Source organism: Saccoglossus kowalevskii, chromosome 8, assembly GCF_978046115.1.
Source record: "Saccoglossus kowalevskii chromosome 8, keSacKowa6.1, whole genome shotgun sequence".
NCBI lineage: Eukaryota > Metazoa > Hemichordata > Enteropneusta > Harrimaniidae > Saccoglossus > Saccoglossus kowalevskii.
The window spans coordinates 6,325,609-6,341,252 of NC_140648.1; the positions used below are offsets into that span (position 1 = coordinate 6,325,609).

General features: G+C 35.8%; 1 protein-coding gene and 1 non-coding gene across 2 annotated transcripts in view; one reads left to right on the top strand and one right to left on the bottom strand.

The window, feature by feature from the left end:
• Positions 1-1,417: 1,417 nt before the first annotated feature.
• On the bottom strand, positions 1,418-1,491 carry TRNAI-AAU (transfer RNA isoleucine (anticodon AAU)). Its single transcript has one exon. It is a non-coding gene; the product is annotated as a tRNA-Ile (tRNA).
• A 5,062-nt stretch (positions 1,492-6,553) lies between these two features.
• The window catches only part of LOC102804213 (uncharacterized), a 28,710-nt gene continuing 19,619 nt past the window's right edge, over positions 6,554-15,644 (top strand). The window contains exon 1 of the mRNA XM_085502659.1: positions 6,554-7,069. Within this exon, the coding sequence (XP_085358785.1) occupies positions 6,554-7,069 (516 nt within the window). The remainder of the gene's footprint in view (positions 7,070-15,644) is intronic.

The following is a 15,644-nucleotide window of genomic DNA, read 5'->3' on the forward strand; positions in this document are numbered from 1 at the left end:
GAATTCTGTTATTGTTAGCGTGTACTGACGACCAGAAATTAGAATTCTGTTATTGTTTGGGTGTGCTGAAAGCCAGAAATTAGAATTCTGTTATTGTCTGGGTGTGCTGAAGACCAGAAATTAGAATTCTGTTATTGTTTGGGTGTGCTGAAAGCCAGAAATTAGAATTCTGTTATTGCTTGGGGGTGTTGAAGACCGGAAATCAGAATTCTGTTATTGTCTGGGTGTGCTGAAGACCAGAAATTAGAATTCTGTTATTGTTAGCGTGTACTGACGACCAGAAATTAGAATTCTGTTATTGTTAGCGTGTACTGAAGACCAGAAATTAGAATTCTGTTATTGTCTGGGTGTGCTGAAGGCCATAAATTAGAATTCTGTTATTGTTTGAGTGTTGTCAATGACATAATTCAGTACCATAATGCCACAGTTTCTCTACTGTTATTGTTTGGGCCGGTGCTTTCAAGGCCACGATGTTTTGAGCAGAGATATACTGCGTTAAAGCTATGGCCGGCGGAAAGTTCAGTTTTGTGTGAATTAAGAGAGAACATTCAGCGGTCGTTGAGAATATTATGACAAAAATATGACACATATACCAACTCATCTGCAACAAATTCTGGCTACATATACGAATAGTGAGCGGTTAGTGTTTCTTTGACACATTTAAAAAAAATATTATAAATTATTATTTTAAAATGTAATTGTTCCTTTATACCTGTTTTTCACAGTTTCTTATACTTGTCTGGTTTCACATAAGGTGATCTTCCTGCCGGTATTTCTGAGTGAAGATTCACTTGGTTTGGAAATGTGAATACGATCGTCACACGCCTCGTTATCGTTCCACATCCCTCAACGGATAACAGGTACACTCTATGCACATTATTTTCCGATCTGTTCTTAGAATATACGAGTTCTAAATCCGAGGGGTATATTTATTAGAGAAATTAAACAGAATATAAAACAGTAATTTGACTTTTATGATGTACACAACATTGTTTGCTTGTTGATGAAATATGTACGCTCTAGACAGCAACTGTCACAATATTTTATATAGGTGATATTTAAAGTCGCAATATATGGACGAAAACATGTGAATTTTATTAATGATGCACACCAACTGTGTCAGGCCGTGATTTAAATTAATATTGAAGGTCGCCGATTGTTGCTTAAGAAACGAAGGTCATTGACAAAGATTTGATTATGAAAAAAATAATATATGTATGTTATCTGTTAGTATTGCTGTATCGTGTCTATCATACACCGTACATTGTGGTACATGGTACATTGTACCATCCAAATAAAATAATTGAAGTAGAGTGAAGTAAAAAATACATAATCTATACACATTTGCAAGTAAAAAACGCATACTAATCGTATGTACAATTATAAATTGAAATAACTGAGAAAAAAAAATTGAACATGGCCGATATGGGGATCGAACCCACGACCTCAGCGTTATTAGCACCGCGCTCTAACCAACTGAGCTAACCGGCCAGATTACGACTGCTTCATGGATTTACACCATTAAGAAGTTAACTTACTATAAGCTCTCATTGTATATAATCTTTCTGAATACAAACAAATGTTCGGAGATCTGAGCATTTTTTTAGGAAGGTAAGAATGAATCATTTGTTATATGTGAGCTGATCTATAAATGTACCGTTCACTATTTTTTGAGGTGCGCCGCTTTCGGCAAAATAAGGAAATACGAGGGCGCCCTTCACCACTTATCACTTGAGTCGTCACTGGAGTCCCTTATGCAGAGAGCTCTGTATAAAGGGACTCTCCTTATCACGTACTGTAAAATACTTTGTTTTAGCATAGACCTTAAGGTCTGTGGTTTTAGCCGGAATTAATTTTCACTGAAAATTTATTTTCAATGATTTTTGATGAGTTGAATGTAAAATATAGATAAAAGGTACATTCGCTGGTTTTTATTTTCACTGAATCATCACTTCAGCAAAAAATAGCAAAAATAAATTAATTCCAAAAGTATTTCAACAGTACTTATTTTGGGAAACAAATCAAACAAATGCAAAATATAAACGTCATTATATAATTAGGAATGTACTGTATCGGATCAAACCTCACACCACGTATCAATATCAGGGGTTTTAAATTTAAAATTCTGCTGGTATGCCCCGTGCACGATACTCTTCCATGTAGATCATTATGTGTCACGGTCACTCCGCCCTCGCCAGAATATTCGCTGACGTAATTACCAGTGTACCTTATAATGTACATGAGATAATTAGCTGTACCATTAATATGAAACACTACTATCAGAGGCGGCGGCACCAAATTTTGCAAGAGGGGGCGAGATCTGCTCACCAACCTTGTGCCGAAGGCGCGACCTTACTAGCGGGGGCATGTTCCCCCTTAACAATGTTGCAATTGAGACTCCCTGAAACGTTATTCCCTGCATTTTGAGGGGCAAATTTTGCGGACACAAAAGAGTTTCAGCTTGATTTTGGAGGGGCGGCGACGCCCCCAACATGTGACTGAGTATGATTTATTTCGTTTTAAGGTGTTCGATCTTCCAACCAATCGAAACCAAAACTCGAGTAACATACGCAAATGACGACGCTACCGCTTTTAAATAGTACAGTTTATTCAGTGGTCAAAGCGTATACTGTTCATATCTTGAATACCCGGATTGAAACACGAATATCATATTATGTGTGACCCGACTATATACCTTTTGATTACGTACACGTTTAATTTAGTTGCGGCTCTGCAATTACGGTGGCAGTTTTGAATATGCGTGTTTTCTATTTCTTAAGAATATAAAAATAAGACTATATTTATAATCACTTGACAAAAGTCGCTATAAGTTATTTTATAATGTTGACATCTATATTGCTTTATGGTAATGTCGAATAAAACAACAAGTTACTTAGCGGTTACATCGTAATTAAAGGTTGCTAAGGAGGGCGCCATCATTTAAAACATTTGAGTGAAAATTTGCAATTGACGGGAGTTATCGCCCAGACTGGAATAATGTTAGGAATAATTTGAATTGCGAAATGCATTTAAGTGTAAAAGTGTAATAAAAATAGCTGGGGTATTTGAATGTAAACCGCTAAGTTTTGTCTGAGAAACCATTCTGACAGGAAACAAACAAGGCCGAAAATTAATATGCATATATATGAGATATGACGTATTGCTTACAACCAATAGAACATTGGGCTGGCGGTGGTGGGGGATCATCGCTCCGATTCAGATGAAACTTTGAAAGCGACACGTTATATCATTCATGGATGGAATGGTTTCCATGCCAATGATATGCATTTCTTTTGTGAAAAAATCCTAGCGTTGTACCATTTCTATTCTTTCTGCTTGCCGTCTTTGCTCTTGGTGTACGCTTGTTGAAGCGTTGAGGGCGCTTTAGTAAATTATGTAGTTCATAACGACCGTTGATTCACCAAAATGTTTTTCGATTCATACGGCTACTCGTTATAAACTTTGTGCCCGTGTTCTTCTTGTTGAATAAATATTCTTGCTTCTGCAATTAGTTGAACTAGAAAAAACACTGTTTTTGTTATCTTAATTCATACATCAGCGGACGGGTCCAAAAAATAATCCAGCTGTTAGCACACGTACCTGCCCAAGCTGATGAATATTGCACATGTCATTCACCAGATTTTTAGATATAATGAACTGAATATATATTATACGCATATCCATTTAACTATCCTCTGTATTCTACGAAGTATTCACGCCGCAGCAACTGTATTGTATTTAAGCAATAACCCCCGCCGAAGGCGGGTATACCACGAGATATTGCACAATTCACGACATATATGCACGAGCCGCAGGCGAGTGCATATATGGAGTGAATTGTGCAATATCAAGTGGTATACCCAACTTCGGCGGGGGTTATTGCTATTATATTATACCAGTATATTGACAATTCGATAAAACTAGTAAAAAAAGAGTTTACTTTCATCTACTAAAAAAATCATGATTATGGCCCTTGAACATGAATATTTATAAGAATAGTATGTAGTTGTACGCTGAATGCATTCAAAAATTACATGCGCAACACAGTTCAAATTGAATACAAACTAATTTTTATTCCACATGAAAAAGAAACATACCCACGTTGAATAGAGCAGCGTAAACACACAAATTAGCATAACAAAGGATGGCCTTTCTGACCTTTTACTGACGCACAACGCGATTTGAAATACAGGGTCGTGTACAGTTTGGATCATTTAAACAACGGATTTTCCACGTTTTCATTCCGGTTTTTGTACAATTTGGACTGTAATTTGCCCATTGAAAGTACAGTTGTGAAATAAACCGGTTTTGTGACTCATCATACTACTTGTAACTGTGGATATTTGACGTTCAGCGGTACTTGGTTCGACCGAAATTTGAGACGCGGCGGGACGCAGTGCGCAGTGTATCATGTACGGCGACCGGCACAGCGACCTCAGTTCCAACATCTGACCTGGATACCTTTGGTATAACCAAAGTTTTGTGACAAGTTTTGTCGTTGTTCTGGGGTAAGTTTGATGGTGTAAGATCGGATTTTCGCATCGTTTTTGTGACACGTACATGATATGCCTTGTCTCAACTCCGGCCGAAAGACTTTGCACGCCGTCGCTCTAATACAGTGGCAATCTGATTAAAATCTGATGTAGTGTATTTTGGCTATAAACTTATTTTAATTTTATTTTTTATTACTTTTGTTACATCAGATTTTAATCAGATTCATACAGTGGTTGGTGTACACTCGGCACAAATCTGTAGCTTTCGAAATTACCTTCATCATCTCCTGTAATTTATTTACCCATAGTGGAGAATTACAATACCATATATCGTCGTCGAATCCTGCGTTGTCCCGTGTTTTTTGAAACAGATGGCAATTACCCGGGTGCACTGCAATATTTTGTCAGCTGCCGCTACCGGACACCGGTTGTTATTGGTGGCATACATTTTTGCCTGTAACTCATAGTTTTTTGCATTTTTATGTCATTAAATCCCTCAATTATATCTTGTACTTAAAGACCATGTTTTCTTTGTTGGAAGTTCGCAATCTATCTCAAAGTAACAACACTGAGAACATAGCGTTCTGGCGTTCGTGTAGGCACCTCACGGTGTTGAGGGACGGTGGTTTAGGTTTGTGTGGCGAACGACAATCCCCCAACGACCGACGCTCACAACTTGGATCCTGTGGGGAGATTCATTTCAATTATTGATCTTTTATTCATAACCATGTTTTCTTCGTATTTCATTTTTTGCATGTAATGCTATGAGAAACTAGCACACCCAGTTGTAATTTGGCCAATATGTGTTCCGAACGTCGGAGTAAACACCGTATTCGTAATCGGGTAATGAGAACGCCTCCCGCCCTACAAATTGTTACTTGACGCGATATTGGCAATTGGCAACATTGTATGTTTTTGCGCTCGTTTTGAGCAGTTGCTTTCCAGTTGTTTACGAGTTAACATCTGTATTACGTTGTTGTTGAAGAATAAACGAGATTGAGTTCCAGTTACATGACGTGTCCGTTTCAGTGTTCACTTCCATGACTGAGAAGACCCGAACCTCACCCTTCCCCCACAGATCCCACCATTAACAAAAAGCAATATTATAGTTATATAACTTTTCAGATGTTTTTAATTCAGTATTTTTTTCAATATTCTTCCAAAATTCAACCACTATAATCAAATAATACCGGTTTTATGTATTTCCGTATTAAACCTGTAGTCAATTCATGTTCCAGGGCCACTTGGTTTAGCCGTGCATTATCAGCCAATATACCATGGATTGCATATGCAAATTTTGTGTTTGGACCAATCAAATCAATGGATTAACACCATCAATATACTGGTATAATATAATATGAAATATATGCTGATATGTCTGAAATAGTGAACGGTCCCTTGGATTGTACACGGTACGCAGTCACTTGGAACGTACGCGGTACGGCGTACGTAATTGGCTGGATGTCTATATCGTTTAATGTACTTAATGTATTTGTGCAATATTTCAATAATAGCATTAAATCAAAATGGCGACACATGTCGCTAGCTCAGAAAGTAAGTTCAAAAATACATGACCTAGGACGCGACAACTTTTTTTATTTGTCTCCATATTAATACAAATTTAAATAATCCAGCGTTCTGCACATGCGCAGCTGCTAACATGCTGATTGTACACGTTTAACAGTTGTATTTATATACAAAATAATAATACATGTAGAATATCATAATAATACATTTATTTTTCAGTGAGTGCACGTACATAATCATATCGAACCTAAAGGGTCTGATTTATCATTAACAACTTTTTTGCAGCCAGTTGGCTTTACAGAACGGAAATCAACATTTTAAATAGGAGATCAATATCAATAATTGATTACAACATGTATTATTTATTTAACACGCGGTTTGAATGGAATGAAAACATCGCTGCATTCGATGCGATGACGATGGCGTAATATTTCACTCATGTCGATGTCTCAGATCTCAAAAGATGCTTTCCTGATTATTATTTACCGCCAGTACCATCACCTATTTTTATCAAAGACGAGGGCAATCTTACAATGGGAAATGTGTTCCAAGTTCCCTCTTTCAGATTTGCTATACTATGCATATGCGCCGTGTCAATGCAGAAAACCAGTGGATCGTCATGGGATAATCTGACTGTGTTGGACACCGTGTGGCGAGAGCTCCCACCTTATAGCTATGCTGCGGACGATGGTGTGGTAGATGGCGTTCTGCCGACTGTACTCGGAGAAATGATGGAAAGATGCTACCAGGACGTATATAGTGTCGATTACACGACACAAGTCGGCAACGGTATTGATCTTGAGATCAAGTACAACGATGGAAATGTGACAATGGCTCTGCCAGTAGCATTTCCTTATTTGCAACCATGTAAAAGCAATAGTACGGTGTTCATACCCGTAATACAATCACCGGGCGCTGTTCTGGTGATGGCCATTGACCAAAGTCGACAAGTTGGTTCTGATATGGTAAACATTATCTTCGAAGGATGGCCACTTTTACTTATTATTCTCATCTCTGCTGGTCTTGCTGGCACTGTGATGTGGTTACTGGTAAGTGCGATTATTTTTCCGTACAATACTGTATTACTCACAAAGACGTGTGACTGTGATTTCCCCTAGATTCAAGGGGGTATTATGATTATCTACAGTTAGCACAAAATGTTCCCAGTATATACGCTGTCCATTTCAATGAGCGGACAAAGCCGGGTGCGCTTTTGTAAATATAGTCAACATGGTCGATTTAAATATATAATCCGACCAACAATAGACGTAAAATCTCGTTCACAATTCAATATAATCATTTATATTAATATTATAATAAATGTTTAATTAATTTTAAGTCGCATTTGTTGTTGTGTTAACATGTCCAGTCTTGCGTATCACTTTTACACAGGCTACATTTAATCAAAAACATGCACCGACATGTCATTAACGCCGGTCATATATTGTGGAAGCCAATACTCACATTGCATAATAACAATTGTATGTTCGGATAATTAAAAATGAAAATTTACCGACCACAGGGGATAGATACTACGTGATATATTGAACTCAGACCAACGGATATTCTACCTGTGTTTTTAATTGGAAACAAATGTAATACTTTGATATTGACTCCAATTCAATATTTAGTTTTCTTGTCACACATGACAGAATGCGTGACAGCAATCGTCCATGATTACGTCATTGGAAACCAATATTCCGATTCAATCAAAGAATAATGAATCACCGTAACCACGGGTCTTGAATAAATATTACATTGGCTGCACCATGGATCTAGAAAGCTCCATGGCTGCATTGAATGCATACCACCGTGATTGACCAGCACTAAATAATAACCAAATGTCAATATTTTACACTATTAGGTCGTAACAAAAGACATACAGGTACAATGTATTAAGAATATCACATTATATTTTCCCCTAAAAATACCGTTCCCTCACAGTTCACGAGCAATTTATCACATATCTGAGTAGAAATAAATTATGAACACAAATCCTAGATTGCAGAACGTACACAAAGTAACTGTCTGTCGGTGCGTGGTCGGTTTGTGGCGAACGACCGGCAATTGAAAACAGAAATATTAATTTCATAAGATACATAGTTTATCTCTAATCGTCCTTCATAAAACCACGTTATTACAGGATATCCATTGCTGCAGATAAATATTTAAACAGCACAGCTCTGTGAATGTATATTGTCATGGCAATATGACACAAAAACAATTTAATGAAAAATCGCCCTCAGATCATTAAGTCTATTTCAAATGTCATTAGACGCGTACGATTCTTAAAATTGTCTTTAAGCGACGATCAAAAGTGTTCGATCATCCTTATTGCGCGACGGCTCGGGTTTCAGTTTTTGGATGTATGAGTTTAATTGATTGAACCGTTCAATCATCAATGTCACCGAGGTGACCATGTTCATGTCTGTACATGCATAATTAATTATAACAGTATGTAAAATTCAGCGATATTAACACGGAACTGTGTTGAAATACGCACATTCATAAATGTCACAGTCACTCGCCCGGAAATACGGAAGTCGACGATTTTCATGATTACCCAGGTCGATTTCTTTCGCATTTGTGTTGTTGATCATCAGCACAGTTCAAGTTCAAAGTGAATGATGTCTAGCTCATATATATACCATACATGTTACATCAAACATTCAATAGAATTTATATTATTTTGCGTCGTCAAGGAAACGTACTATTTGTGTAAGTTATTGACATCTGGAAACATACTGTAGTAACAATATTCAACATGAACTTTTTATTATTATACGACGATCGCCTCGCCATAGTTGGCAGACGTGCTACCTACCTTGTAGTATGCCTAGAGCAAAATTTTGAACATTGTGATAAATTTTTCCCACAGAAAAACAACAATAATTAGTAAATGAATGAATATATTCAGATTGTAAACAATTTTCTAGGAATATTATTTCCCAGTCACCCCATGTTATTAAAATGAAACACTGCCATAAAAGTATGTGAATAATTATACTACATTTCCGTCACTGATATTGAAACAAACAATTAGTTTTATCTCTTGGAATCATATTGATATAAAACATTAAGTCTAAAATTGAATACATGTGTGCATATTATGTTGACAGTTTGGCATACATACTCGCAGTCAACACAGTGATATCAACGTCACTCAACTTAACATCTCGAATCCGAATCGACATTAGTCGCGACTGTGTACATTTCAATTACATGTTGCACCATAAATGACATTGATGGGATTACAGTGTAAGGTAGAAGTAGAATGGAACACATTGGGTATAGGATTATGAGTTGTGAAGATATCTGCAACACGTCAGTGAATACATATCAATACAAGGTGCTTATATAACAATGAGACACGGTGACACATTTACGTCTCTGATATTGATATTGTAATAGGATCATGAGTGAAATTCTACGCTATATTTCCCGTCATCCTACCATTTCCGTCAATTCATTACTGGCAACCTACAGCAACTGATGAAATAACTAATTCCTAGCTATAAAATATTCTAAGAAAAAATAATTTCAAGTGTCGCATCGACTCGTTTTTTTCAGGATTCATGTTAAGATATCTGTAAATAAGAATATAATTATCACATAGCTCATTTTAATAAGTTGTTATAGTATGTGTATCTTTGTTATTAAAAAGATAAGACATTTCGTAGCAAAACGTCCCTGAAATTGAATGGTTATTTTTTATCTATATCAAAATGTGTTGAGGTCGCGTTTATTTATTCAAAATAGGTTAATTTTAGACAGCGTTTTCTGACTTTTATTCTCTGCTATCTATAACGATGTAATTTTCTCAACAAAGCATTTCATCATCATCGAGACGCCGTTATAATCACGACAAAACGCCATAAAACTGATTAATTACTGCATGTTGTTCAGTTTGTTACTGAGATATGTTTAATCTCAGGTGGCACATTAAGACACGAAAAACAACCTCATCTATTACTGACGATGTTCTGATCAAATCAGCAGATTTTTCGTGAAACTATACTATTTTATTTTCTCAAAATTGACAATATATATCTTTACGTCATCTACATGGACTTGAGCTTGAAGCCAGAATCTCGATTGATCTATGTATGTACTATGTAAAATTCCGAATAACAATAATAATCTTCTCAGATAACAACCAATTGTGAACTGTAGTGGCCGAAACTCTTTACCATCATAGTATGAAATATATTTATATGTAAAATACTATGAATCACTGAAGCCGCGTTATATTTAAAATTTATTCAGAAATTAAAAGGAGTACATTTGGCAAATTTGAACATTTGTTTCAAATGATGGAATATGGAATTACGTTAATTTACTAAGTGAATAATCTATGTCTGTATACATATATATATGGATTATTGGTTGATTTATCATAATTCTCGAATATCGATTATAATTATGGTCAAATTATGAGTACAGTCATTCTTCTCATTTTACCATGAAACAACCATTGTATGACGTGTTTTGTTTTCCTGTTTTCAAAAGCTTGACCCAATACCGGTAACGCATATTTGCATTGACGGAAATGTGAACTTTTACAGTGAACAATAATACCACATTAAATATACGTGGTGATGGTGGCGGTTATATTTTCACGACTTTGCAAGCTCAATATCACTGTATGAGAGCCAGGTCGGAAGACAACCAGTGATTGCGGCATTCCACACACTGCGTTATCCCATCAACCGTGAATACTCGCTGCGGTATTCTACTCACCGCGAAACCTCTACTCAGTATTAACGATTTTTTGTACATTCTTACCTCGTTAAAGAAGTACGAAGACCTGTTCTGATTTATTACTTTCCATTATATAAAGTTTATTTTTCAATTGTCGAGACAAGCAATTACGGGTCTCAGGTACCGCACAGAACATCACTATAAATGTCGCAGCTCACGCAAATTACTCACTCATTTCCTATACGTTGTGTGCATGCTTTGTTGTTGATATATTACCATGTCGACCACTGTTGTAGCTTTCATTGCAAATGCACATTAAGAAAAAGCGCCCCTGGCATGCACTGTTTTTAAACTGTTCATTTGATCAAGTGACTGCTAATTTAAGTCCAGCTTGTGTCGACAAACCTAATTCACACCTTGCGTAAAAACTCACTTGGGTTGGTATGTAAATGTTGAATAAATATTATTTTGTTGCCCCGGGAACGGTGGTATTCGGCAATGTAAAAATAATGTCGTCATTTTTTTTTTTAAAAAGTAGCATAATTTTTTATTTTATTTTACACTTCCCCTGAGGGTAGCGTCTGGTGATTTGCTATTGATATTGTGGATGCGTGAGTTTGCAAATACTGAATCGTTTCTGAGATCCTGGTATTTATTGCATTTGATAAGAAAATAGGTTTCATCTTCCACCTGGTTCTGATTACACATGTTACAAATTCTGTCATTCAGAGGGATTCTTTTGTGGCGCTCACTTCAATATTAAGAGCGTGGTCACTCAGTCAAAATTTAGTGATTGTGTCTCAATTTATTAGTATATGTTCTTTGACAAACGGACTGTATATCGCTGTGAAAATAATCGTCACTGGTTTGTGACATGGTCTTCTACGCATTTGTTGGAGTGAGCCTCAGTTGTCTCGAATCACTATTAGTTCACCCAAGGAACTGAACATTCACACACACCTTTTGCGATAGTTCCACTAATTGCGAAAAATGTAAATATAGACATCGATTTATCAATTGAAATTTATTTATAGAATTTTCAAATATGTTGTTATCAAACAAACCAACAATCTTCAAAAAGCTCCGATAGTTCTACTTACCCGATCACGTCAGCAGAAATAATGGTACAACCCTAAGCTAAACTGATTTAGTTACCATCTGTAGATGAAATCACGATTTATGAATAAGAAGTGTATACAAAATCCGAACGAGCAAGCCCCCCCCCCCCAGTATATCTATTAACTTTGATTTAACATAGTATTTATCCTGTCGTGTATTTGATGTCAATTACATGCTATATTCATCACTGGTTCCTATGGCAACACGATATCGGTAATACAATGGGGTTGTCATTTTTTCCAAATTGTTCCCACATCGCACATTTTATTTTTTTTAGATAATGTTCACAAAACAATATTTCAGATTAAGTACAAAATATTGATGATGTGTGTCAAACATTGATCATGCAACAATTTTGAAACAAGCAAAAAATGTTACATTCAAGTTATTTAATAAGTCGTTTAATAAGTCGAATGCCTCGCACGACCTTTAATCGAAATGTGATCGCAGTAAACCCTAATTCGTTCAGAGTGTTTGGCGGGAAACGCAATTAGTCAATTGACTCTGCGAATTTGATGGATACAGTTTTAAATGGGGTTAATTGAACAATTATTGTGAAATCAAATCTAAACTATGTTGACACATTATTACATTACTCTATAGTATTTTAAAAGCGTCGTCACAGACCTTACACGTCAGAAACTAGTACTACATTGTATTGGGTGAATGCTTATATTGTGAATATGTTGTTTCGACGAAAGTCTTGGCAGTTCATACAATGCATACAACTTTCGATAGTGAAGTTGTTATTAAGCACTATTTGTGGGCTGTCTAACTATCTATATCAATATATATATATACAGAGATATTCTCCGTCATGTGACTATTACAGGGCAAACAATATTACTATTAACAATAAAAAAAACACATTCAACTTTAAAATGAAATACGTCGTAGATACGGAGTTGAAGATCGTTTGATTCGTCAGTCAAATTCTTGAATGCACATGCACCAGATCAGAATACACTAAATTAAATTTAATTTTAATACAATGTATGCTGAAAGATGGCACTATAGTGAAAGTAATTTCAAAAGTCGTTATTCTGGATTTATATTCTCATTAGAGAAGTGTTTTCTTTGTTTCCACTAAATTTAAGAAGAACTAAATGGTCAATTAATGACCATCGGTAAACGTTGGCTAGACACTTGTCACCAATCTGGGGATAGTTACGTCATAGTTACGTCACTTCTTTAGCCCAAACACATCAACCCTAACTTTCCAAATTACTAGTATATAACAATACATAGTCTCGCGTATCTGGTGTATATTGTTTCACTGGTAATTACGCCTGGTTGTCGTGACACTAATACACATGGTTACTGTGAAAACATTGTCTAGATAACAGGTAATGGATGCCTGGACTCACACCCGATTGTCTTGTTTTGTAAAACATTTTAAAATACACACATAACATACTAGTTTATCCCAGTTTACTATGTAATTAATGCAAACTATGTTCGTGACCAGTATATATAATATTATTACACTCTGTGTACCATTAGCTCTGTGTAATTTATGAGATATGTGTAGCTGGAATGTTGAATACCATAGGAAGGTATCAACGTTCGCCAACAAATCAACGTCACAACAAAAGTACTAAATCTTTTCCCTTTCTCGTTTTTTTAAAAATTTATTTAGATCATGAGATTACAAAGTTGTACATACCCCCATGTCATTATATTTTATTTCTAAATTTGTATGACAATATAAGGTAGTTTGATCTTGGAGTTATCAAAACACCAACACACACACCATCAAGAAGGTGATAATGTTGATTACATTTGAGTGCATGGATGGACGTAGATTCCATCAATCTGATGTGGCTTTGCACATAATGACCATCTGCGTCACGACATCTTCTTTGAATAAACACACCACTGCAACATTTCACTTCTTGGTATTGAATAGTGTTTTTTTTTTGGGGGGGCTGGCAGAAAATCCTTGTAGCCAGATAGGAAAGAGTCACAACATTTCGTGTACACATGCAAATACCTTGGTTCCGATGGTTAAACATTACAACAACTACATCTAATAATAACAGTACAGTTTATTCACAGTATACATCTAGGTTATACTTATTTTTGTCACGTATTTGATATTTGAATATTTGCGAATTGCATTCTAAATGATTTCCAATTTAGCTGTCTGTACTTGCAAATGCCTTTGAATCAGCAGTGATTTCACGTGCATGTGAATGTATTTTCAACTTTGACAAATAATATCAAAACACGTTACACCAAAGACCCTAACACTATAACAAAGCTAATATGCATTCTTCTCAAAATGATTCTAGAATATGTGCTGGTGCAGATCAGTGAGACCAAAATGTACTAGTTGATCATCTGATTAGACATAAAAGTTCGATAGTAAAGACCAACACCAGGCTGTCAAACATAGTGTGTCTGAAATCAGTTTTTGTTGTTTGTTCACTTGTAATGCTTCAGCCACATATGCTAGAGCGATAGGCTTACTGTATAATTTGAACAAAAAAAAAACAGATATATATAGTTCTACAGTAATAACACCTTTTTCTAGGATGGATAGAGAATTTTAACACTAGTTCTACAGTAATAACACCTTTTTCTAGGATGGATAGAGAATTTTAACACTAGTTCTACAGTAATAACACCTTTTTCTAGGATGGATAGAGAATGTTAACACCAGTTCTACAGTAATAATACCTTGCTCTAGGATGGATAGAGAATTTTAACACTAGTTGTACAGTAATATCACCTACAGTTCTGCAGTAATAATGCCTTGCACTACGATGTTTTCCAAACTCGGTGTTCGTAACTCGATGTTCGTAACTCGAACATTTCAGCATCTCGTCTATCGTTATGCTTTATCTAGTTGTTGTTCCATTGTATATGACATATGTTATGTGTTATTACATTGCTTGTCACGTATTGTTACATTGAGTGTGTCATATGTCATTGGTTGTTGCATTGAATACGTCACATGTAACGTATTGTTGAAATGATCATCTCACATGCCACCCGTCGTTGAGTTGTTACTATGCAATGGCATGTGTCACGTTACATTGATTAACCACCAGTAATAACACCTTGCTCTACAATGGATAGAAAATTTTAACACTAGTTCTACAGTAATAACACCTTGCTCTAAGATTGATAGAGAATGTTAACACTAGTTCTACAGCAATAACACCTTGCTCTACGATGGATAGAGAATTTTTATACTAGTTCTACAGTAATAACACCTTGCTCCAAGATTGATAGAGAATTTTAACACTAGCTCTACAGTAATCACACCTTGCTCTAAGATGGATAGAGAATTTTAACACTACGTCTACAGTAATAACACCTTGCTCTAGGATGGATAGAGAATGTTAACACTAGTTCTACAGTAATAACACCTTGCTCTAAGATGGATAGAGAATGTTAACACTAGGTCTACAGTAATAACACCTTGCTCTAAGATTGATAGAGAATGTTAACACTAGGTCTACAGTAATCACGCGTTGCTCTAAAATGGATAGGGAATTTTAACACTAGGTATACAGTAATAACACTTTGCTCTAGGATGGATAGAGAATTTTAACACTAGGTATACAGTAATCACACCTTGTTCTAAGATTGATAGAGAATGTTAACACTAGGTCTACAGTAATAACACCTTGCTCTAAGATTGATAGAGAATGTTAACACCAGGTCTACAGTAATCACACCTTGCTCTAAGATGGATGGAGAATTTTAACACTAGGTATACAGTAATAACACCTTGCTCTAGGATGGATAGAGAATTTTAACACTAGTTCTACAGTAATAACAACTTGCTCTACG